The sequence below is a fragment of the Apiospora hydei genome, assembly GCF_038363865.1.
Source record: "Apiospora hydei strain CBS 114990 chromosome Unknown utg000003l_segment0_segment0, whole genome shotgun sequence".
In the NCBI taxonomy this organism is placed as follows: domain Eukaryota; kingdom Fungi; phylum Ascomycota; class Sordariomycetes; order Amphisphaeriales; family Apiosporaceae; genus Apiospora; species Apiospora hydei.
Window position 1 is genome coordinate 1,106,009 of NW_027117362.1, and position 25,035 is coordinate 1,131,043.

The following is a 25,035-nucleotide window of genomic DNA, read 5'->3' on the forward strand; positions in this document are numbered from 1 at the left end:
CTCACCCTCCACTAGCTACCAACAATATCTCGTAGAATATCACCATCATCAATCACATCCACGCCAGCAAGTGCTCCATTTCCTTGCCCCCTTCAGCATTGAAGCCCCCGTTACTCCTGACTCCGAAGCCCACTCGTGATCCCCGCCGCCAGCTGGCTCGCTGCGATGGCGGAGAAGATATTTGACGCAAAGTTGGCAATGTTAGACGCCGTTGGACGATGGCGCGAAAGCAGTACCGGTGCCACGACGGTCGCCACCACGCTAGCGACGACGCATCCGTAGAAGACAGAGTAGTGGACCTGGATGAGAACGTCGCGGTGGCGCTGCTGATGGCGAGACGAAGCCGAAGAAAAAGTCGACGTCGAGCCCGTGCGCTTCTTCTGCTGCTGCCTGCGCTGCAGCCGCTGCTCGCGCAGCACCGGCACGACGGCGCAGTAGTTGACGAGGAGCTGCAGCAGGGCCTGCCAGAGCATCCCGAGCAAGGCGATGTCATGCTCGTCCGGCTCCTGTGAGGCGGTCACTGCCAGCTGGCGGCCCAGGATGACGGCGGTTATCGTGATGAGGATGACCACGGTGCACCATAGAACGGCTTCGTCGAGTAGGAGGTCGAGAACCTGGTGATCCTCACCGTCCGAGGAGGATTTGATCCATCTGTTCCAGAAACGAAGATCAACGGCCATGGTTCTTGTGGTTCTTTGGCAGACTTGAATACGACGGAGTTATGATATGGGGTTTTGCTGCATGCCACAAGACAGGATTGCAAACGGTTGAGATCCCAAATCGAAGCGGCTTGATGGAGAGTATGCAAATCGCTTCGGATGGAAAAGAGTAATCTTCATCCAGGAAAGAAAAGATGGTTCCTCGAATGAATGAGGAGCCTTGTGAACTATGAGCGTTGCAGCTTACCATTCGGTATTCGGCAACTCCTTACTACCTTCTGTTTCATGGTAGATCTTCGGGGGCTACGCAGGTAGGCTCACCGAGAAGGTGATCTCGCACAAGGCTCACCAAAAGGGGAAGGCAGGTATCACCAACTCCAGAAACCCGCTCACTTTTGGGGGTGGCGGTGCTTGCCTAACCCAGTCCTAGGTAACACAATCTCCCTGAGCGTCGTACAATGGGCAGGGCTTAAGGGGGAACCCAACCTCGTACAACCTGACATGTCTTAATAATGCAGGATCAAGCGAGAGGGATGCGAATCATCAAACCATCTCAAGACATTTTGATCAGCTTAGGCAACCAACACCAAGGCGAAGTTTACACAACTGGGCTCTAGAATGCGATATAAATAGTTATCAGATCGGGAATCGACATCTGCCAGTGCAACTGACTGACGTAACTGGATGAGGCTCAAGTGGCGACCGGTCATGTTGGTCCTGGAGGAAGATTTGTAAGAGCCGTAGAGAGATACCAGTATGAAGACCAACACTTCATCGGGACGTCGCTGCTTAAGATTGTGAAGGAGAACAAGACGTGCATGTCCAAGTACGGACAATGTGTAAGCACCATCTAATGAACATGTGAATCTATCTATATTATATTACAAACCCCGAGGAAACAATCCGTGGTACCGAATCTACGTGAAGACCAAACGCCGAACAAAAACCCTGAGGAGACTTGTACACCCCCATCCTCAAGGCGCCACCTGCGTCTCCTTCTTCTCCTCCTGCAGCCCAAAGTCCGTCTCAAGCTCCCGCCGCAGACTGGTCTCCTTCTCGAACAGCGAGAGCAAGAAGCAGACCCCCGAAAAGACAACACCAATCTGCCAGACCCGCTGAATACTCCGGCTATAGACCTCGCGCACCTGCTCCGTGGTCGCGCCCCCAAAAAGAGTTCACGAGCGCAGCGGTCCCATGCGCGTAAGCATTGCCATTATCCAGCATCGCGCGCGCCGCCGGGTCGTCGATGGTGTACAGCAGCTGCCCGAAGCGGTTATTGAAGATAGCGGCGGGGATCGTAACGGCCCAGATGACGCCGAGGCTGCGGATGAAGGCCCAGGTGCCCGTGCTCAGCGCTGTGTCCGACTCCTGGAGCTGCGCTTGGACTGCGGGTAGCAGTACGGCCATAGTCAGGCCCGCGCCGATGCCGAGGAAGAGCTGGAAGAAGACCCATTCGGCTGGATTTGAGTCGGAGCCCAGGAGCGAAGAGAGTCCGCAGCCGAGTGTGAGGAAGGCGAAGCCGATCAGGTGGAGGGGCTTATACCGGCCATACTTGGTCATTAGGACCCCACCGATCGCGGAGAACAGTGGGAAAGATATGACCGTCGGTATCAGGTAGACGCCCGACAATGTTTGGTTCGCACCGAGCACGGCTTGGAAGTAGAGAGCATACACGTAGATCATGTACAGGCCCATCATGGACTGGAGGAAGGTGACGATAAATGCGATGGCCGAAGTGCGGTTCGCAAACAGGTGGTACGGCGTGACGGGCTCCGAGACGAAGGGTGTACCTTCAAACAAGGCAAAGATGATCAGACCCAACAGGCCGCCGGCCAGGGTGTGGCGATACTGGCGTCGGTCCACGGCCGCGACGCACCGCCGTATGTCACGGCGTACATGATGGCTATGCAGGAGATGGTGAGGATGGTGACGCCGACCCAGTCGACGCGACGTAGTTTCTGCATGAAACCACCACCCACGCGGCTCTGCAGCTTCATGAAGAAGAGTGTGATCAGAATGCAGACGCCGCCGATGGGGAGATTCAGATAGAAGGCCCAGCGCCACTGGCCGCTCTGGGCGAGGGCGCCGCCGATTAGGGGTCCCATCGCTGAGAAAAGGCCGATTACGCCAAACAGGATGCCGAGGTACTTGCCGCGCTCCCGCATGGGCACCAGGTCGCACAAGATGAGGTCCACCATCATATTGATTCCTCCTGCACCGACGCCCTGTACTGCGCGCGCGGCGATGAGCATCTTCCCCGAGCTTGCGCCGCCGCAGAGGCCGCTTCCGAAGGTGAACACAGCCAGGATGGCGATGAAGATCGGTCGTCGGCCCCAGAGGTCGGAAAGCTGGCCGAACAAGGGCTGGAGTACGGCTCTGTAGCAAACACCTTATTGTTAGCTAGTTCCCAATCATTTCCGGCTTCGTCACTCGGATAATATGGCACCGAAAGTTAGGGAACTTACCCAGTGAGGAAATACACATTCGCAACCCAGACAAAGTCAGGCCCGACTTCAAGGTCGGAGGATATGGTGGGTAGGGCCGTGGCAACGATGGCGCCATCGAGAGCACTCAGCAGGGTGGCCAGGAGCAGCGCGAGAAATACAAGCCAGAACTGCAAGGTAGGTTTGAAAGCTGGCGGCTCCTCGTCGGGCGTTGCCGAATCGCTTCCCACAATGTTGGCCTGGGAAGAGGAAGAAGTCGTCGGGACATCAGCCACAGCGCTGCCACCCTTGTGGTGATTGTTGTTCATACCGCCGACAGCAGCGTCGCCGTCTTTTTGTTCTTCGTCAAGTGGGAGAGACACTGGAATTCGTATGAAACTCGAAAAATGATGGTGGTGTAACGGTAGGTGCAAGTCTGGCGTGGGCGAAGCTGCCGGATCTCAGCGTTCCAAGGAGTTCTGGGAGTCGAAAGCGCCTCCCAAGATGATCAAATGTGACTTGAGATGATGGCTCTCAACACCGAGGCTTCTTGCCTGATTGCCATAGCTGTCTACTCTTTTATTGAACCTCATTTGAAGTCGATATGTTGCTGCCTTCTGTAGGCCATTTGGAATCTCGACCTCGAATGCCCGACTCCGATTGGCTGTGGTAGCTGTCTCCTGGACTTATTCGTAAGCTGACTCCGATTGGCCACAACCGTCCATTCAACAGTACTCGAAGTTTGGAACTGTGCCAAAAAGGCGCCACTAATTCCCTTTTCAGGGCAAAGTACGTGCTGCGCTGCAAATCTGCCGTCCTGCCGTGGCCAAAGTCAGGACAGGGGTCGCGGAGATTGGGGTTTAGCCCACATCAGTCTCTCCGATTGGTCCGCCGTCTTCTTCAACCACCAGTCTGGTATGGGCACTGTCATTGCGAGTATGTACATGACGTCCTTACGCTTAAGGTCGTATAAGTGTCCGGTACGTTCCGCAGCTCCATTGGGGCTATCATGAAGGAGTCGGCCACAAATGGCATGGTGCATGTTAATTACAGCTGCCTAGCACGCGCGGCCCGGCCCGTATCATGACGACGGCCGCCGTTGGCATCTTGACTACCCAATTCTCGCGAGCGACGCGTTGGCAATAGGGTCCAGAACCTGCTCTAATCAGCAAATCGCTGGGAACCCGAGCACTAGGTTGGCCCTGGTGACGACAGCCTCCGAATATTGCCCAACTCGGAGCCTCTGCTCGGCGAGGTGCAGCACGAAACGGGTTCAGGAATCATCTCGTGTCAGTTACCCTCGACGAACCGTACCAGCCAATGCACTACGTTGAGCGAAGTGGCAGGGTCCTCCATAGCGCACCGGAAGCAAAGAAGGGGAAAAGGGAACTAACATCCCGCCTCAGTCCTCCGGCGTACCCAGCACTCATAGCGATATGTTATTGCGCCTGTCATTCAATGTGCTCCATCTGATGCGATAAGATAAGCATGGAGCGATATAGGCGTCGGCGTCGGCCTGCCATTGGGCTTATAAACAATAGATGGGATTGACTGGTTCTATTTAAACTTCTGATCGACAAGGTGTAGGATGTCGACCATGATTCCATGCAATGACATGTGCTGCTCGTTTTCCGGCAAGTCGTATTCCTGCGACAGTATGGTATCGCGCAGCGAGACGGCAATAGGGTCCATAAGGAATGGCAGTTTAGTTTCCGGTTCCTCTTGCATAGAGGCAGGGGTTGGTGGGCCTGCGGTCACGCCAACAGGATTGATACCTAGTGCGTTGGTGATGCGCAGAAGCATGCCGGATGTTATGTCAATGAGCACCTTGACCTGGATGGGTAGGCTATTGCTCAATTGGAAAGTCCCAAATTGTAGGCTGGGCAGGATGAGCTTGGCGCTCGCATCAGACTGCAGCGCCAGCAGAAGCCGCATGAAGATGCCCCGGCAGTTGCGCATCAAGTGCGCATACGTCGTGATAAGGGTCATGATCAGCACTTGGTCAGTCCGTTTGGGCATCGCCGTATGTGCGGCGGACGAGGCCGAGAAACCAACCTCCCCCTCCGTAGTAGAAGCAGACGCGGACATACTCTTGATGATATCCCATAGCTTCGAGGCCTGGTTGAGCATGCGGTTGAACGGCCGGTGTTGCTCAGTCGACGAGCAATGGTGAGGAACAGTCTCGGGCTGCCCTTTCAAGGGGGAGCTGGTTCTGAGGAGCTCGTAGTCCTCGATGATTTCTAGGCTCAGCTGTGTGAGGCTCTTGCTATCAATGGCGGGGTGCTCGTTATCTTCCATTGTCCTACGAGGAGGACCAGGAGCAGAGTCGACACTGCTGTGCAACTCACTCCAGGGCTGCTCTAGACCGATAGCCCCGGGAGTAATTTGTAGCTCAGAATTATTTATATCAGGCATTTTAGCTGTACCTGGATTGCTCAAGCCCGACTGCGTATTTGGAAACATGAACGAGAAGTCGCCGGAGTCGAAACCAGGAATAGGCATGGAGAAGTCCATATTGGCATAGTCCTACTCGTATAAACATCTTAGCGGATATCATGCAAAAGACATCTCGTTTAGAACCGACCATAGGATTTCCATGATCAGGGAATGCCGGAGAGCTATCTTCGCAGGACACTCTCTCGGCCAAGCTGGCCATTGACCCGGCTGTCGCTCCACCGCCGCTCGTAGACAATGAGGACCTACCAAGTTGACCAGACGGATGAGCAAGGTCCAAGTTGGTCCTAGGTGCAGCGACAGCAGTAGAAGCTGTAGCCGTTGAAGAGCTATCATTTAGCAGGTTCTCGCGCTCTTTTGAGTCGCCGTTATTGGGCGCCTGCGAAGAGCGACCCAGAGTGATTTCGCAGGCCTGGTTTGCCGCCTGACAGCGGCCGCAGGACTTCCCATGCCTCTCGTCCCGGTCGCAGCGAAGCTTGTAGAGCCGGCATAAATCGCAAGCCGAACGTCGAGACTTTCTTGAACCCATTTGGACGATGCATGAGCAGGAGAAAATGGAAAGTGCAGGCAATAATTTCTCACGAAGCCATCGATGACCTGATGACCAAGCAAAGCCCCATCCAAATCTTCTGCTGGGTCTTGGGTTGCGGCGACAGACTGGGCAATGCGAATTTATAGCGCTGATCTCTGGTCTTTTATAAGACCCCGTCCGCGGTGGAAGGAATTGACTGACGAAAGATTGAAGAGAAGGAGATGCCGTCGTACGCAGCCCTTACGCCGCAGGCTTCAAAGTGCTCAACTGTCTGCCTAATTAGTCAGCACGGCATGTGGAAGGTGGGGTGCGGCGATGCTCTCTCCTCATGTATGTAACGTCTCCTCATGGCTTCCAAGTTCAGGGCGTCAACAGATGAGATAAAGTCGATGCTTGCTGCGAAGGTTGATGAGTCTAAGTCAACTACTTAATCCACCGACTATAAAACGTTCTTCGATCGTCTTGGAGTACCCTATCAATGGCAAGCAAATGTTCAAAAGATTGAGATGGGATCGTGTCATTATCAATTGTGCTATGGTATCATCAAGAAGCCTATACTGTGCCTCATATCGTGCAAAATTCATCATTACTCTCCACTTGAACCCGGTATCTATGGATGTGCACGTAGCGCAGCCTGGATTGCCGCTGGCCCTCCGGACTGTTTGCGGCACTGACCCTCCCGAGTTCTTTTCAACAGTCAGTTTCATCCAAGCCCACCCGTCTTCTTCCAAGTTCAGTCTAAGCGAAGTAACGCATAATGTTTTGCTGTGATTCAGGGGGAAGCGCTGCAGTAAAGCCTGTGCGTTGACTCCGGCGGCCTGCATCAAAGCCTTGGTAGCCTGAACCACCTTCTGGGCGACTTCACCACTGCCGAGCATGTCAGCCTCGAAGGCCTGAGCAACGTAGACGAAGATCTTGTCGGCCTGGCCAACAGCGGGGTTTTGTCTAGCAAGAAGATTAGTTTCACGGATGCTTCCTATTAGAGCCAGGAGGGACTTACGATTCAATCAGAGTGACAAGGTAACCATAGGCAAACGGTGCTGCCTCTTCGTCGTTGCAAACGGGTAGCGTGTTAACCCATTGGTTGACAACCTCTTGTGGGTTCTGAACGTTAGAGTTGTTGAAGTGAAGAATCTTGGCGATGGCGGCGCATGCGTTTTCGGTCGCATAGACAGCGTCGTCACCACGAGCATCGGGCACTTGCGTCACCTGGAATAGGTAGGGGATGGAACCGCCAAGGAACGGAGCCCAGGCAGCGCCTCCGCGATGTGCTGCAACACCAATGCCGTAGGCCGCAGCTTGTCGGATAGCTGCGGATGCATCCTTGCATCCGTCAATCAGCGGCTTCTGGATGAAGTTGGCATAGTTGATGCTCTGAGGCCCGCAGTACTCGATAACATCATCCATGATGCAAAGACCCCATTGTCGTTGCGTCTGGTCCTGAGAAGCAAGGAAGCTCTCGTATGTGTTCATGAGACGTTCCCATGGGCGGAGGAACGCGGCACCGTGGTTCTTGAAGATGGCGTGGAAAGCCTTGTTCATGTCGGAGAGGAGTGTCTGATCATCCTCGATGGCAAGAAGGAGATCTTCAGCCTCGTCCTCGGCGTCCTCGGCAGAGACGCCTTCCTTATCTTCCTCGCGCTGGGCCACGCGGTCTTTGTAGTCCTCAATAGCCGAGTGCACACCGTCGATGAACTTGTTCATGTGCTGCTCGGTGAGACATTCCTTTCCAACAACCTCAACGGACTCGTAGAAGCACTGGTACATTTCGGCCAGAGCATCAATAGCGGGCTCAGCCGTCAGTACCTCAAGCAGTTTGTCAACAGTGGCAGCCCAGAGTCCTCGGAGCTCATTTGACGCAGGCCCGTAAGCCTTCTTGTATGAACCGAGCAGTTGGGGAACCAGCTTAGCTGAGATAAACCTAACCGGGTCGTGGAAGAAGAACGCCAGACCAGGCAGCGCAATCCTCTCCATGGTGTCCTTGACATATGGTGCGAAGGCCGCCTCCAGAGTTTGCGCATACACGACAAGAAGCTCGATTGCCATGTGCTTGTCGTCCATTGTGCTGGTTCGGATACCAATCATCTTGCCCTTGAGAGGCACGAGTTCCCATCCGTCCTCTTGCTGAATCTGCTCAACCTGGTCCTCGTCGTCCAGAAGTTGAATATCGGCCTTAGCGCTGGCCAGCTCGACCAGGGGTGGCATAACGTTAGGCAAGAAGGGGAGGAAATCGGATCCCATGACGCGGCACATGCGTCCCCAGCAGTGCATCAGGTACTGAGCCTGGGGATCGTCGGCGTCTGTGATGCTGGTTTGGATGGTAGCGAGGAGGTTGACCAGAGTCATGGCATCGTTGCCGAGACGCTCCTTGCCAACGGCCAAGGCGATAAGGGTTGCGCATTCCATAGCCTTGGCGCGAAGGAGTCGGAACTCCTTCTCGTTCTCCCGCTGCAGGACGCTGACCAGCAAGGGCATCAAAGTGTCATAGTACTTCGAGAAAGCGGCCTCAGCAGCATCTGCAATAGTGGCGATGGTAGATAGAGCCTGTTCCTGCACGAAACGCTTGTCGTTCTGGAGAAGGTTGAAAAGCTGGGAGAGCAGGTCATCCAGATACGGCTCAAGGATGTTCTTCTCCGCTTCCTCGCAGAAGTTGACGAGAGCGGCAGCAGCGTGGGCCTTGACGCGAGGTTCAGGAGAGTTGAGAACAGGGATAATGGTCGTGAGGATCGTGTCATAGTACTCCTTTTGCATGGTGGGCGCAAAGTCGGTGCTCATCTGTCCCAGTGCCTGGCAACCCGCCCATCGAACTCGTGGGTGAGGGTCCTTCAGCGCCGGTACAACGAGGTCTAGAACTTGGTTGAGCTCCCTGATCATCAGTTCGCGACATCCTTCGGAGATGGCAGAAATAGCCATGAGAGCCGCATGGCGGTCCTTCCAGGCCATCGAGGTCATCATTCTAGGGAGCCAGCTGAATGTGGGGGCCAGTATGGTCTCACCGCCGAGCTTGTTGGCCAATCGGTCCATACACTGCTCTCCGGCCACATGGTTCAGATCACTTTCCTCAGAATCAAACTAGGAGGGTGTTAGCTGGAGTATATGGGAACTGGGGACAACACGCACGTCTTCTGAAGCAAGCCATTCAGATGAATCATCGTCATCATCCTCACCGAGATCGGTCATCAAGCTCAGGCATTGAGTAATCATGTCGTTGGTGTAAGACGAGTCCTTGCGGCACATGGACGGGGCGTAGTCGGCAAAAGTTGCCATGAGTTCGAGGGCATTCTGGCGGCAAATATCACCCAGATCCTTGTCTTGAATAACGCCAACACTGAACATAACCAAGTTGTGGAAAAGGGGCTTGAACATTTTGGGGCACGTCTCGGCGAGGTCGATAAGAGCCAAGAGTGCTTTGCTAAGGTCGTCAGACTCTTTGGAGTCCTTGATAGGCGGGAGAATGTTGAGGACGTCGGGAAGGAGCGCAAAGTATTTAGGCTGGGATTTCTTGCCCAGGCTGCGGAAGAAGGACGCAAATGCTTCCATGGCCGCCAGTCGCACCTAGAGTCGCAAGTCGTGTTAGATCTTCCCAAGTGCAGAGATCTCATGAACCACATACTGCGACGGAATCATCCTTGAAGCCTCGGCTGAAAGCCTCCATCACGGCAACCTCGTGCTGCTTCTCTATTATGCCGGGGGTGGTCGCAAATACACGGTAGGCCGTCTCGCGCTTGCCGGCGTCAGGGGCCATGCTGAGCTCGAAGAGGCTACCCAAGATCTGAGGCCAACTATCGTCTGCGACGAAGTCAGAAACGGTCCAGGATCGTTGATACTTATCCACTGGGAGGATGCGAGTTTGACTGACTGTTTTCTGAATACTGCCGCGCCACATCAGCGACGGCGTCGCTAATCTTATTCCTCACGTTGCGCTCGGTCTCGTTGGTGAGGGCTTCGAGGAGCTTCTGTCGGATTGCGTCGGCGTGTACAGGGCTGAGCGAGACGAACATCTCGACTGTGTCGCCCTTCTCATTCTTTCGTGTCTTGGAGGCGATTCTGCGGAAGATGACAGAAGCGAAGGACCGTATCTGGAAGTCTCCGGCGTCAGATTATATCCTGGGGAGCGGCACAAAGCAGAAGAGTAGCGAGAAAGAGCCAGGACTTACGGGAGAATCAGTCGAGCCTGAGATCTGCTCGGCCAGGCCCATCAACAAAACCTCAGGTCGCGTCGCGGTCCAGTTGTTCTGCAAATGGTCCTCGGCCTGGGAGCGGATGTTGTTGTCTGGGGACTGCAGAGCCTGCAGGAGCTGAGCAAGCTCTGCATGAACTTCGGCAGGTAGCATCGACATCGTGGGCGGTCGCTGTGGTCAAACTCAGTCAAACTCGCGATGTCGTGCTGTGAAGTAGGGAGAAGAAAATGGTATGGTGGTTGTTGTTGTTGCTCTTTCTGCTGGTCCAAGGTGGGGGTGTATTTTTTTAGGACCCTCGATCACAGAGCGTTAAATGAGGGGGGGTCATCCAGCGTGGACAAGCGCGGGGACAATTCCGAGGATTGAATTGGACGATGCCCTCAGCCAGAAAGGAATCAAAGTTACTGGAGTCGTACGGATCTGCAGCAGGAGGGGAGAAATCAACAAGGGAGATCCGATGAGAAAAAGATTAGAGGTTGGCCTAGGAATCGAGCGTGAATCTTTTTTTTCCTTGCACCGACGAAACGAAACCCAATCAATTCCGGCCAAAAAGACCACCTGAACCTAGTCGCAATGGATAACACCAGACGCAGCAACACCACCACCCTGGACTTGATACAAGTGGCAGAAAAAATGTTGGTGGGAGATTTGACTGGCGCTGGGCGAGCTAAAAGGTTGCCTGCCTTATCGGCCGCACCTAATGGGCTTGTCCCCTCTTTATTGTTCCTTATCCAATGCTGCCATCCATTCGATGGGCCAGACTGGAATGGGGGGCTCAAGGTTTCCAGGTGTTTCTTGCGACTTATGCTCCCGTCGCCGTCCAATCTGTCTGGTTGAAGAGGCATGGAAGCCAGGGCAAATTATGTGTGTTTGTGGGGGCATGCGCCTGCCAGTTCCTGTGGTCCTGTGCATTGTATTGATTTTGTGCAGCACACACAGCAGGAATTCCACAAGGGCTCCATTGCCGATTTCCTGCCGATTTCCAAGTATTGGGCACTCGATTTGGCTACATGTAGAAATACATGCAAGCAAACCCATTTATATTTTCACTGCCCTTACATACTTACATACTACGACCCATTTCGTCTGTAGAGCTGAATGTTCAATGAGGAGGGTTGAAAGGGAGAAGGGGAAAAGGCAGTTGCTTATTAGCAGGCACTTACAACCTTATGCACAACTGGGCTGAATCCCATCAATGCTGGATAGCACGGAAAACATTCAACCTACTACTATTGTTGCTATCATCCCTGCTCTCGCTGCATGGGCGGGGCTGGTAGAGGGGTCCAACTGTCCAAACATTTCACTTACACCTTCATTCCTAGAACCTCAAGCCCCAAATAGTCGGGAAGATGGCCTTTTGAAACGACATTTGGTTGAAAGATACCAACCAAACTCCTTCACGCATGATTGTTCTGCGACTGCAACTCGGGTATTGGCACCATGCTACATAGCACAAGTCCTTTTGGGGCAGGATTTGGGTGGTTTGGTGTGTGCACTACTTCTGTCCCTAGTCTCCCGATGTTGAATGGTCATCGTCGCCTCCAATGTTTACATAAGTCTGCAACCTCCATGCTCGGATCGTCAAGCTGCGGCATCGCCTCCATTGAGCTTTCGTAGATCATGCTTGATGACAAGCGCCAGGCTGAGGTGCCTTGCAGCCAACAGCAAACCAACCGCATCCGCTTACCCAGCTGGGACGTTTAGGCATGGGAGACCAAAGAGCATATCACCACCTGAAGAGAAATATATATTCCCGGCCTATTGCCTTTTGCGAATTTACCATGGATCAATTACCGACTTCTGCCTCTTTCTCTCTTTCTTGATAAAATGCTGTCACCAGACCCGGCCCATGCCGCTGTTCATCGTGTTATTGATGGCCGGTGAAGCCACAGTGATATGACTGAAGCAAGCAGCAACTTAGTCCCGTGCCTCCCTTAAATCATGAGGGCGGCATGTTCCGACCCCCCCCCCTCCCCAGACTAGAGAGACAAATGACGGCTGGGTGACGAAATTACATTGGCTGGTCTAACACCACACCGGCGAGTGCCAGCTCTGGGGAAGAGCGAGCTGACATGCCATCCGTGCTAATGCTGCCTACTGAGGGGAAAGTCAACACCATGATCGCAGTTTAATCTGCCATCGCAAAGCCCCCAGCCCGTTCCTAGCCTACCGAGCACAGCACATCGATTGCCACCCAGGATTATTCCTTTTCAATGTCTGGGTATTAGCACAAGTCCAGCGGTATTCTCCCGGTCGGTTTACATAAAAGCTTCGCTGCGGACCCAATCAAGCCATCATGATTATCGAGCCCACCGACCGATACCCCCACCTGCAACCCCAGTCGTAGTCACCGAAGGAGAACGAACAGGCACACTGCACTGTTGAATTGGACGAACGGATTCACTCCCCCAGCTTTTGTTACCCAGGAGTACACTGCATACTTACTTAGCGATAATCTTCGTCGGGGAATTTCTTCAGATCAAGCAAACGAACCATTTCCAAGTGCTTGCAGTACCTATAACCAGACACTACAACGGTTGCTCCATCACATACGCGAGCTACCCTGGTCTCATCCGGGGCCCGAGTTCACCACCACCACCATCACCACCACCACCATCACCACCACCAAAGCTTCAAGCTCCAGCTTGTTCTACATAAGCTTTCCTACCAGCCTCACCTTGCGCAGTCGAGCGGTCCAAGAGCAACGCAGCGCTTGGTCGCCCTCTTGCAAAATAAGAAGTGCGCATACTCGTTTGTGCTGCACAAGCTCGCCTTTTGGACCCTTCGAGAGGATGATTCCCATCCAACAGCCCCCAGTCAAGATGGAGCCTGCCAACTCGACCTCCGCAAACGATTCCGCCAAGGAGATGAGCATTTCGCCGCCCACGAACCCCTCGCGATCCCATTCCTCCTCTAGCGTCCACCGCATGAACAGCCATGGCCATTCCCACCGACACAGCTTGGCCGAGAACCTGCGAGGGCTGCCCCTTCCCCCGATCGCAGCGACACCCGTCTTTGACCCAAGCCGCCATACAAGACCTCCTGAACCACCCGCCCACCTCGAAAGCGCACAACCCCCGATTTGCGGGGAGAGACTGGCGAGAAGTAGCTGTCGGCGAGCTTGCATCGAAGGATGATGTCAAATGGGTGACTATGGACACAAGTGTCGAGGAAGCCACCATGGTGCGTACCACACCGGTCGCCCTACAACCTGTTATTGGAGAGCACATTGGAGCCGCTAACAAACCATGATAGGTACTGCTGAAAAACACCGCCAGCAATGTGGTTCTGATCAAAGAAAACGAGGAGGCGACAACACCCATCTCAACCTTCGACTGCAACGACCTGAATGCATACCTACTCGTCGTCGTAGGCCTGGGCAACCCCACCGAAGAGCTCGTGCCTCTGTTCGACACCCTCGCCAAGAAGGCTCAAGCCCACGAAGAAATCCCGCTCCGGGATATACAGCCGCTCTGCCGAAAGGAATCACTGGTCATGATGCACGGGGATGCCAACCTGGCTAAGGTGATCGAGGTGTTTGGCAGCGGGATCCACCAGTTTCTGGTGACGAACAACGCTGGCGAGGTCATTGGCATCCTGAGCCAGCTGACTTTGGTGGAGTTCTTCTGGAACGAGGGTGTCAATTTCCGCGCTATTGACGAGCTCTACCCCTGATTCTGAAGGATCTCGGTGTTGGGTCCCAGCAGATCGTCGCCATCAGGTAAGTCAACAGCTTCTACGAACGATGCCAAACCCTTTAGCTAACCACGAGGTACAAAACAGCGCGGATAGTCCACTGGCAGATGCCCTTGCGCTTATGAACAACGAAGGCCTGTCGAGCGTGGCGGTGGTGGATAATAAGTCCAACGTCGTCGGCAACATCTCGACGATCGACGTGCGACTGCTTACGAACGCGGCGAGTCTCCCGCTGCTGCAGAACACGTGCATGCACTTCGTGTCGGTCATTCTGAACGAGCGCGGCATGGAGCAGGGCAAGGACTCGTTCCCCGTCTTCTACGTGAACCCGTACTCCACGCTCGCGCACACGGTCGCGAAACTGGTCGCGACTAAGTCGCACCGGATGTGGGTGGTCGAGTCGGCCTCACCCTCGCCCTCGGCGCCCGCCACGCCGCTGCTAGGCCCCCAAGTCCTCGTGCCCGACTCCGCCCGCAACAACACGGCGTCGGCCATCGGCACGCAGACGCACTTCTCCTCGGTCCCGTCGACCTCGCTCTCGGGCCCTAACAGCTTGTCTGGTCGCCTCACGGGCGTCGTAACGCTGACGGACATCCTCAACCTCTTTGCGCGCACGTCTGGCCTAAACCCGACCGATCCCAGCGAGCAGCGCGCCCGCAGACGGAGAAGCTCTAGCAGCTCTATCCGACCATCGCTCGATGCCTCGCGCTCGAGCATCGATCTGAGAAGGTAGTACTTCCCGGCTTGGTCAAGGTAGAATACAGGGTTTGGGCAAGTGGGATAACATCCGCAACCACGATTTGGGTATATAATAGATGTGTCTTCTATCATGCGGCCTTTCTAGTCTTGGGGGGAGAGGAGCTGATGGAATTTGTCTGAAAGAGTCGCAAGCGCTTGGTTGCGACGAGGCACTTTTTTGGTGGGCAAGATTCCTACAGAAGCTGCCTCGGGAAACAGGCACATCACGATACTTACGAGTCAGGGTAGTTTTTGGCATTGGGGCATGTGGTTCGACGAGTTTCTGATATGCGCAAAGGCGTTCTGGAGATTCGGTTTGCTTTCAAACAAAAAAGAAAACCTTTTCAACTCCAGTCGTGTGTTTCTCTAATAACCTGCTCATGCCAGGGCAGGTATTCTAATCCACAATCACAAAGAGCCCTGCTTCATTCATGCTAAAGTATATCCCTTCAGGTCTTTCAGTGATTTTGATATACCTAAGTAAACATTATTATCAATGCTGGATTTGTATACCCCTCCCTCGTGTGTCGCGAAGTAGGCGTTGAATATCGCTACGAAGGGGGGGGACGTGGGGCAAGGCTAGTACTGTGCAAAGTATCAGTGTCGGTTGTAGCCCATAAGCTGCACACTGGATATATAGCTTGCTTAATGTCAATCAGCCATCGAAAATTCCTCGAGAATCCTCCAGCGGTCTGTTGGCCCAATGGCAAGGCGTCTGACTACGATTCAATATCGCTATCAGGAGATTCTGGGTTCGACCCCCAGGCAGACCTTTACTTTTCCCATTTTGCGCTGTACTGATATGGCGGATATCATTGTTTTTGGGGTGGAATCTTTTCTTTTCTTTTTCGGTACCATTAGCTTGGGCTGAGACAGTGTCACCTCCCGCGCACACAAGTTTACTGGGCCAATGGACCCAGCACCGGCGACGACAGGCATATCGGCACCGGACATGTCGATGCAGCATGACGATGCATCATCAACAGTGCCTAAAGCAGATGCTGCCTCGCCGTTAGAATACCCACCGTTCCCCCGAGGCAGCACCATCCCGGATCCGCGCTCGGTGGAGGAGCACGGCCGCCTCTGGCAGAACTACCGGCCGGACAAGTACTTCCTGCCCAACGACGCCATCGAGCAGGACCGTCTCGACTTTTCCAATGCGGCCTTCCGCTTCATGTTGGACGGCGCCCTGCATCTCGCCCCGGTGCAGGTCGACCCGGCCCGCGTCCTCGACATTGGCACAGGAACAGGTGAGTGAAACATTACACACACATATATTCAAATGCGCATCATGTGGGTGCGCACGACGCCTTACTTCGAAAGAAGGAAGAATACAGAGGCGCAAACGACAACGGACAGGCGACGAGCTAATGATAGACTTGCAGGAGTTTGGGCTATCCAATATGCCCGCGAGCATCCGGGCTCGCGCGTGGTTGGCTCCGACCTCAGCCTCATCCAGCCAGACGTGGGCGCCGATGTGCCCAATGTCGAGTTCGTGAGAGAAGACTCGGAGGAACCGGTAATGTCCCTGCATGCCTGCTGCGACAAGCTCTGCGTCTAACATACTCAACCAGTGGATGCATGACGAACCGTTCGACTTTATTGTAAGACGCCATTGACGGTGTTAAAGCCTCCCCTGAGATGTGTTCGAAGGTTTCCAGTGACTACATACCGACTTACTGATTAACCCTGTCTTGTAGCATTCCCGGCTGATGTTCACCTGCTTCAACAACCCGCGCGACGTCCTGCGCCAAGCCTACAACAACCTCAAACCGGGCGGCTGGATGGAGTACCAAGACCTACTCTTCAACATCGACTCCGACGACGGCACCCATCTCGGGTCGGGCATCCACAAATGGAGCCACCTGGCGAACCTGGGCGCGGCCGCCAAGGGGCGCGACGTCGAGGTCGCCCGCAAGTACAAGGACTACCTGGCCGAGGCCGGCTTCGTCGACGTCGTCGAGGCCCGGTACAAGTTCTTCGGCAACCCGTGGCCCCGTACGGAGCGCGACAAGCACCTCGGCATGTACATTGAGATCATCGGCGCCGAGGTGGTGCGCACCATCTCCACGCGGCTGCTGGGCGAGGGGCTGGGGGTCCCCGTGGATGCGGTGAATGCGATTGTGGCGCAAGCGCAGAAGGATATTAGTGACAGGAGCATTCACTTCTATTGGCCGGTGTAAGTGAACAACAGGTGTGATGTCTGCCTGACCGGAGGAAAAGACACTAATAACTTAGGACGACAGCTATGTCGTCTATGGTCGAAAGCCGTTTGATCACGAAAAGGCTGCCTGCCAATAGCTGAGTCGCCAACCGGCCTTGACGTAAACTATGCAGCTCAGTCTGCAGTAGATGATCATCTGAAATAGGGGACATGAATCGGATGCAATGAGAATTGCGACGACACGCATACGGGGGCATTGCTACGCGTCCCGCAGCTTTTACGGCAGCCAAGTCTGCAGTTCGATCTTGATTCCCTAAGTAGCGTCCCCAACGAGCCAATTAGACCTCCAAATAAGCAACCCCTATAATTATGTTTTATGCAGCCAAAGCCTAAGTCCAGGTATTCTAGTCATGTCTTCTCTATGTCATGGTTCCTTTTCAACTCGATCTGTCCACGAGGTCCCCAACCCCATCAGGATGCCATCCATCTGTCTTCGTCACCCCTTTTTTTTCTGGATGAGACGGCAAGATGGAACCCATCGGGTTTGCCCTAGGAATCGCCAGTCTGTTCACCACCTGCATCGACTGCTTCGAGCTCATCCAGAGCGGCCGCTACCTCGGTCAGGAATACCACCTGCTGGAGACCAAGTTCGTCAACCAGCGGATCCGCCTGGTCGCCTGGGGCAAGGCCTGCGGCTTCACCGACCCCAACGGCTACGACCGGCAGATCGACGAGAACAAGGAAGTCCGCGACGCCATCGAGGCCTCGCTCCTGCACCTCATCAGCCTCCTCCAAGACGGCGACAAGCTGACGCGCAAGTACGGCCTGCGCCATGCCGACGCCGAAAACCAAGCCGGCGGACCCGGCCCAAACTCTCTGGTCCTCCATTCCTCGCACACCTGGCCCCTCCAGCTAGGCCAGTCCGCCGTCTCCTCGCTCGCCCAGAAGCTCGCGCGGTTCCGCGAGAGGACCAGGTCGACGCAGCAGCAGGCCAACCTCTGGGCCAAGGCGAGCTGGGCCATCAAGGACAAGGACAAGTTCGCCGACCTCGTCCAGCACCTGCGCGACCTCGTCGAGGACCTCGAGGGCCTCACCGCGGGGCTCGACCTCGAGCACCGCCAGCGCGAGCTCATCCGGCAGGAGGTCGAGTCCATCCGCGAGATCCCCGTGCTCGAGTCGATCGAGGAGGCGCGCGTCGGCAGGCTGGATCCGGTGTCGGACGCGGCCAGCTTGCGGCTGTGGAGCGTGCGGGACAGGTTCTCCTTCTCAAGGGAGTCTTCCTCCCGAGGTCAGGTCTCAGCTGCAGGCGGTCATCCGCTGAACAGATCGTCCGTTCCCGCGGGAGAGGACTACCGTGAGAGTAATGCCATCGTTTACTCGCTAACAGAGGAGCGCTCGGAAATATCCGATGAGGACTGGGAAGCCTTGTCCCGCGGCCCCTCGCTTTCAGCCCCTCCCTCCCCTGGTCTTGACGATGATAGCAGCAGTGCCTATTACCAGGTCTTGCACAGGGTCCACTGCGAGTTCTGTTCTCCGGCCATCTATCTAGATGTCCCGGACTACGGCACCCAATGCAGCACCACCAACCAATGGATGGTCCTGGATGAATACCACCCTCTCCACGAACCAAAAACTCTGCACCTCTGCGGAAAGAGGCTCATAATAGACTTGGATACCTATCTGGCTCAGAACAGGCAACTGCGCTTTCTGGTTTTTCAGGAATACCAATGCCGACATGAACTTGAAGGGCTTGCCACCAGCACGGCAACAACACCCGAAACCGTGGCCAACGGACAGACTATTTATCTGGTATCAGAGGAGATGTGCGTCGCCATGAGGCGTCTGGCTGCTAGAGCGCCCGGGATGTCACTTCCTTACTTCGAACCACAGGCGGAGCTGCAGTACCCTTTCTACTGGTTCTACCATTCGAGACAGGCCTTGGAAAATGAGCTGTCACACCTTGAGGAATCGACGACTATGGCCCTGGCGAAGGAGCTGGTGGACTTCATCAATGATTCCACCTTCGAAGAGTATTCGAAGGTAGATGAGCTGTTGGCTAGACGCGTCATCACTTGGAATACCCTCAAGTATCTTTATGTGAGCTAATATACATCGACTGATGAGTCTACCTGGCTGACACCAATAGGCGCCCGACGACATTGTGGTCCAGAAACAGGCGGACGGGTTTCGGCGCTCTCAAGCATACCGGATCATTGATGGGCAGTGGACTGAAGCTACTGACATTGCCGATGATGTAATTCTTAAAGTCTACTACGTGGCTTGCCAGGACCACCTCGTGCCACTCCAAAGAACGCTGAAGATCACGAAAGGCGATTTCGAGAATGTAGATGCCGAAGTCGAAATCGAGGACCTACCGATTGTGCCATTACGCTACTATACCCACATCGCCTGGACGGACCTGGTCGATAGGGGCAAAAGACTGACAGGTTCCGCGGATACCCAGTTCGATTTCCGATACCGCTGGGTATGTTATTCAGGGACCGAGGTGGACTCCACGGTTTGGATGGTAAGTAATGCACACCAGCGCTGACCCAATTTCGGTTCCTGTGTTAACTTTAGTGAATTGCAGGATGATCTCCGATTGATCATTGATCCCAATCTGTACTGGAAGCATTACCATCAGAGTGATGGTTCAACCGAAGATGGACAACCACCTCGGCTACCTCGACGGCCTCATCGCAACATGACCCCTGACCACTTCCTGGTCCCGGGAGAGCTTACGCCACGCGATCTGCCTCTCCTGGAACCCACCGTGTACGGCTTCGATCTGCGGACGCACGAATGGCGGCACCTCTACGTCGCGGATCTCCGAGAAGTGGAGTGGAACAGCGACGCCTTCGACGATCTCATCCTCGACGAGAAGGAGAAGGCACTGCTGCTAGGCTCAGTCCAAAGCGCAACACAGGACACAAATGTAGCACGAGCAGACATCAATACAACAGCAATAACCACATCATCTCAAAACAAAGGGATATCAGGTGGTGGTGGTAGAGGATCTGTGTACCTCTTCCACGGCGGACCCGGCACAGGCAAAACCTTCGCAACCAACTGCATCTCCGAACGCACCCACAAGCCGCTGTACCACATGACCCCCTTCGCGACCGGCGTATCCGCCGAAGCCGTCCAGCGCAACATGGACGCGACCCTCGCCCTCGCGCAGCGCTGGGACTGCATGCTCGTCCTCGAAGACGCCGACGCCACGGCCAATGGCGGCAACGGAAGTACTGGCGGCGGTGGCGGAGGCAGCCATATCCAGCACGAGGTTCCGCGCCGCGCCATGACCATGGCCCTCCTGAAGCTGCTCGACGGCTTCGGGGGTATCGTGGTCCTCAACTCGTCCCGCGTCGACGTCCTCGACGACGCCTTGTTCTCCCGCGTCCATCTTGCTATCTACTTCCCCGAGCTGGACGTCGCGGGCCGCCGGAGGATCTGGCACGATGCGTTTTCCGTCGCTACTGTTTTTACTCATGCCATTACTTCCACCGCGCCTATGAGTACCGGAACACCTACCAACAGCGACGAGGACGAAGACGATAAGTGCTCCGGCGAAGGAGGGGAGAAGGCGCCGCGGTAGCAATAGCAGTCACCACAGCCGCCTCGGAAGTAGATCCATACCTCCTATCGCCCGAAGCCGAACAGAAGCTCGCGACCACCGAGCTCAACGGCCGCGAGATCCGCAACGTGGTCGCGCAGTCGCTGCGCATCGCGCGGTTCCAGGGGGGTGCTGCGGCTCGAGCTGGTCGAGTCGGTACTGCGCCAGGCGGTCAAATTGCAGGAGTACCGGGCGAGTCTCCAAGGAAAGAAGACGAGGTCTTCCGTCGACCCGAGTCGTTATGGTACCAAAGCTATAGAGGGGGTGACAAGAAGGAGACTTGGGGACAAGGTGCCCTCCCGTCGCCTCCGCCAGACCTCTTGGCGTCGACGCCACCATCGGATCGTAGGTTCAAGTGGGATCGTGATTCATGGCACTCGGACACAGCGATCGCAAAAGCAACCGGGAGCAGTTAAAGTTGACAGATCGTGCAGGGGTGGTGCCATCCCGCCTTCGTGCATTTCTGCGTTTTGCAAAGAATTACTGTATTTGTAGGTCCAACTCCAAAAGCTCATGTGCAATCTTGGCTGCGCCCGGTCGATTCATTGAAGCAGGCGAGCCGTATCCCTGTAAAGTTTTCACTTGCTACTACGAATTAGAAAATTCCTACTCTTATTTTGGGGTTGTTCTACTAGCTAGAGGGCCTTTTCTTCATTGTCTGGTCGACTGTTGGCGGAGACTATCGAGAAACCTCGGCACTTCAAGCAATGCAGATAGCCGAAATGAAAAGCGTCAGGGACCTGGCCAAGCTACGGATGAAGAACCCGGTTTCCAATCATTCAGGGTCTCCTAGGGGGTCTCCATTGTTCAATTGCTATGGCCGTCTTGAGCATGGTACTTTTCCGTATCTTGTCAGTGCCTAGCCGGTGCCCCTGAGAGGCAAGAGGCATACGGTGGCATCTGAGAGAACCCATGGCAGAAATAGAACTCCGCATCTGTACGGAGTAACAGAGCTTTAATGGATCAATACGCGTTCCATGGTGTTTGCGACGAACATAGTATACACATCTCATCGAATTTGCCAGAGATCTCATGACCCCAGTTACTAGTTCACGTACGCTATTACCTATGTACTGGCAGTTTAATAACACTAGACTTACTGTAAGTATCTTCAAGCCGCTTAAATACGTACGTATCTATGAGAAATACGCACTGGATCAAATTATCACAATGCAGTAATGCCGTTAGCATCGAACAGTACGGCGTATTTTGGTGGCCATCCGAGGCCAGACCAAACCAGACAATCATCACTGCGAAACCAAGCCCGTCATTTACCAGCAACTGCTAAAAATAGCAATTGCACTTTCTTGCAGTAGTGGAGATCTGGCTTATACCATTTGCGGAATTGGTCGTGGTTGAGCAAGTCCACCGGAAAGATGTCCTTCTCGATTGTAGAGCGAGTCAGGAAGACATGCCAAGTAGTGCTACGATGGCAGTGAAAATGGCAATCAATCCTACATACGGCAAAGCACGAGGGAGTGCCAATATTAGAACTGTGACTCACATTTAACACTTCTTGGTAGGAGTCTACGTATACAGTAATTATGTACGCCGTGCTACACGTAACCCCATAGCCAATATGACCCTGGGCCGAAATGAAATAGGAGGCGGCTGGCTCGTCTCGCGCCAAATACTTCTCACAGAGCAAAGTCCTCTGTGGGGTTTTAAGTTTGATAGCATATCCTTTGGTGTCGCTCAACGAGGTAATGCTTCATACGGGTCCGGGGCATATCAGCGACGCGTAAAGGGGCGGTGCGGCAAGACTTACAACCGAGACACACATCAACACGTCGATCAACAGTTATCTAGTAAGAGCCAACAATTAAAGAGGATGGATGTGTACATATTCCTGTAATGGGTTTTCACTGCCATGCCCAACCTGAGAATACGGTGATCACCAGCGTCCGGCCGAGGAGCACAATGGAGGATGTGTCCCGTGTCAATGCGTGTAAGTCCTGCCTCGAAGCATAATCAGTGTCGAGCCCAGGCATCAAAACTCACAATTTCTTCACGATAGGACATGGGGGCGTGTCCCCGAAGGACGGGCGCAAGGTGTCGCCAGTGCGTCCGCAAATCGACCAGATCGTGATCAACCCATGCACCCTACGCAACACTCCAGGATACAAGGCTACTCGTCTATCGATTATCAGAGTTATACCTTTGCTTCTTGTACTTCTACTGCCCAAAACTTTACAGGAACTCTCTAAGCAGGTGAGGCTGTTGATACTGCTTACAGCGGTGCCTGCTTCGGACCCCAAACAGAGCGATGAGCTACACTCAATGGCGTTTCAGTGGCGACACGAACTCGACTTTGGTGGTCCTCATCTACCGACCTCTTATGAGAAGTGGAAAGCTCAATCAAAGCGCTGGAGTGTTCAAGGGCACATGTATCATCAGGCTAAAGGGGTAACTGACTGGTACCTGGGATAGCTCAATGGTACACTGAAGACCGGGCATTGAGATAGGGGCCGGACCGGCACGACATGGTGTGTAGTCTCGAGTGCATGCGCTCGGCTTGCTAGATTGGTAGGATAATCTCTTCTTCGTTCCGCAGTACTGCGTTCCTCGGGCTTTGCCTGATGAGGTTTGGTTCCATAAGGAAGGGGTGGTTTATTGCTGTGCTGGGAAGCATATCCGCATAGTCTCGGGAGAGAGGTTCACATTTGACAGCGCATCATCTGAACCTGCAGTGCCAGTCTCCGGAGACTGCAGGAGTATGTAGTTGAACGAATACCTATGATCTCCGTCCTTACCTATTCAAGTTACTGCTTTCTAATTACAGATTGCCTATGTATCTCTCTCCCCGCCCCCGAATAGTGATAACTTGACCAGATCTAGGAGGGACCACCTGCAGCTGAGGATGAGTAACGACGATCCCGGCGACGGCCCTCACAGTTTCATGTACAAGGTCAAGGGCGGCATCTGCCAACATCGGTCATTCATAGGCAGGCCATTACTATTTCCTTATGTTTAAGATTGCGAATTGAGGCGGAGCAATCCAGCTCGGGATATCAGTGGTCGACGACCGTCTCGGACTTTCGTGCTGTACGTACGTCGTGCGATTCGCTCCATAGATCGAGCCAATGCCAGAGCACCGCCATCCTGCCTCTCCCTGTACCTGTCATATGTGGATGCTACGCATTGAAAGTCGGTGAAGCGCCGAAAGGTTGAAGGAAGGAAACATGTATGCTATCACTCACTCACTCACTCAACATGAGGCTATCCGTATGGAAGAAGGGGACGGACGAGATCGAAGTACCTTGTGTGAGAATTGTAGTACATGCACAAATACAGCAACGCCTTCGCCTTGACAGACAGAGAGAGAGAGAGAGGGTTAGGCACACCTTGTTCTATTTATAGACGAAAACACCTGTTTGCTACCTGCCTTGATACTTACGGGTGTCTGTGTGTAAGTAGATAGACACTCCCCCCACAACGTGCTAGAACACCGACCTGCCTCTGCATAGCGCGCCTCTGACGATCATCGCCAGTGACAAGCACGAAACAAACCACCGACCCCGCGGAGTTTTCAGTGTCTCAGACGTCTACGCAGCTTCGCTGATAGGCACGGCGGTGATTGAATCACGGCTGTCGAGCTGCTCGCCATCTGTGTGTGTGTGGGCACAGCCTACCTGATCGTCCTCTGAGGATACGCACACATGTTTCCCGAAACGGCCGAACGGCTACAGCGCACTCAGAGCATGGCCCCGCCACACTCTGCGAGAGACTGTCGTGGAGACCGTTTAGTTTGAGTATTCATAACTCGCTGTAAGTACTACGGGGCTGGGCAAGAGGGAGAGGAAGGCAAACACCATTCGACTCGGGTTAAGATCTACAAGGCGCGAAGGGCCTTATCTGACCAAGGAGATTCCTTCATCAGAGTTACCCCGAGAACAGGGATAATCTATAGACCGTGAAAGTCTGATGTTCCATGTGCATGTATATGACCTCCTGTTGGATCCCCCGAAGGCGCAGATAATGGAGGCGCCTCCAGTTTCGCAGGGCCCAAAGAACAGAACATTTCAAAGTGCCTTCTTACTGCATCGGTCGCCCTACTCCGATTATTCTTCTCCATATAATACGGACCTCGGTCACGCGTAGCTACTACACGTAAGTGAAGCTTGGGTCAGTTATCCCCGAGCAGATCCTCCGAATGAGGTTATCTTGTAGTAAGTAACATCCGCATCTCACCACTCAATGAATCTGCATACAAGTCTTCTTCTGGTTTAGTAAAAGTAAGCAGATCAGTCATTGAGATGATGTCGCTCTCGGTTCTTTTATCTTGTTTGTCGCTGACGTGGATTGGCGATTGGTTTATTCTTACGGAAGAGAAAGAGAGAGGAAGGAGGAAACGACCATCTGGTCGATCACACGCTGATCGACAATTAGTGGTCGGCTCTGCCACTAAAAATAGAACGGCCTGTGTGCGGGGAGGAGTTTCCACGGATTCGCATCTTGGCTCTGTCAGCACACTAAAACGAAACAAAGCAACCCCTGCTTTTGCTCGTAGAAATGGCAAGGTATCATCTATCGCACACCGACTTCCCATGTCATCTTTCATCACCCCGCGGGCCA

General features: G+C 54.2%; 7 protein-coding genes across 7 annotated transcripts; 3 read left to right on the forward strand and 4 right to left on the reverse strand.

Moving 5' to 3' along the window:
* Positions 1 to 110: 110 nt before the first annotated feature.
* PG997_002164 (uncharacterized protein) lies at positions 111 to 680 on the reverse strand (the record flags this gene model as incomplete). Its single annotated transcript, XM_066806479.1, has 1 exon — positions 111 to 680. One exon carries the CDS (start codon positions 678 to 680, stop codon positions 111 to 113), a length of 570 nt encoding a protein of 189 aa, XP_066673775.1.
* Positions 681 to 1,633: 953 nt separating this feature from the next.
* PG997_002165 (uncharacterized protein) lies at positions 1,634 to 3,411 on the reverse strand (the record flags this gene model as incomplete). Its single annotated transcript, XM_066806480.1, has 4 exons — positions 1,634 to 1,804; positions 1,839 to 2,507; positions 2,549 to 3,035; positions 3,125 to 3,411. 4 exons carry the CDS (start codon positions 3,409 to 3,411, stop codon positions 1,634 to 1,636), a joined length of 1,614 nt encoding a protein of 537 aa, XP_066673776.1.
* A 1,228-nt stretch (positions 3,412 to 4,639) lies between these two features.
* PG997_002166 (uncharacterized protein) lies at positions 4,640 to 6,065 on the reverse strand (the record flags this gene model as incomplete). The annotated part of the gene is made up of 2 exons (XM_066806481.1): positions 4,640 to 5,608; positions 5,667 to 6,065. The coding sequence occupies 2 exons, from the start codon at positions 6,063 to 6,065 to the stop codon at positions 4,640 to 4,642; spliced, it is 1,368 nt and encodes a 455-aa protein (XP_066673777.1).
* Positions 6,066 to 6,308: 243 nt separating this feature from the next.
* PG997_002167 (uncharacterized protein) lies at positions 6,309 to 10,408 on the reverse strand (the record flags this gene model as incomplete). Its single annotated transcript, XM_066806482.1, has 7 exons — positions 6,309 to 6,339; positions 6,744 to 7,013; positions 7,069 to 9,140; positions 9,189 to 9,623; positions 9,682 to 9,857; positions 9,928 to 10,147; positions 10,226 to 10,408. The coding sequence occupies 7 exons, from the start codon at positions 10,406 to 10,408 to the stop codon at positions 6,309 to 6,311; spliced, it is 3,387 nt and encodes a 1,128-aa protein (XP_066673778.1).
* A 2,663-nt stretch (positions 10,409 to 13,071) lies between these two features.
* PG997_002168 (uncharacterized protein) lies at positions 13,072 to 14,678 on the forward strand (the record flags this gene model as incomplete). Its single annotated transcript, XM_066806483.1, has 5 exons — positions 13,072 to 13,167; positions 13,229 to 13,432; positions 13,505 to 13,864; positions 13,933 to 13,970; positions 14,033 to 14,678. The coding sequence occupies 5 exons, from the start codon at positions 13,072 to 13,074 to the stop codon at positions 14,676 to 14,678; spliced, it is 1,344 nt and encodes a 447-aa protein (XP_066673779.1).
* Positions 14,679 to 15,593: 915 nt separating this feature from the next.
* Positions 15,594 to 16,984, forward strand: PG997_002169 (uncharacterized protein; the record flags this gene model as incomplete). Its single annotated transcript, XM_066806484.1, has 5 exons — positions 15,594 to 15,933; positions 16,069 to 16,202; positions 16,258 to 16,287; positions 16,384 to 16,862; positions 16,930 to 16,984. 5 exons carry the CDS (start codon positions 15,594 to 15,596, stop codon positions 16,982 to 16,984), a joined length of 1,038 nt encoding a protein of 345 aa, XP_066673780.1.
* A 391-nt stretch (positions 16,985 to 17,375) lies between these two features.
* On the forward strand, positions 17,376 to 20,876 carry PG997_002170 (uncharacterized protein; the record flags this gene model as incomplete). The annotated part of the gene is made up of 4 exons (XM_066806485.1): positions 17,376 to 18,944; positions 18,994 to 19,374; positions 19,438 to 20,362; positions 20,461 to 20,876. 4 exons carry the CDS (start codon positions 17,376 to 17,378, stop codon positions 20,874 to 20,876), a joined length of 3,291 nt encoding a protein of 1,096 aa, XP_066673781.1.
* Positions 20,877 to 25,035: the final 4,159 nt, after the last annotated feature.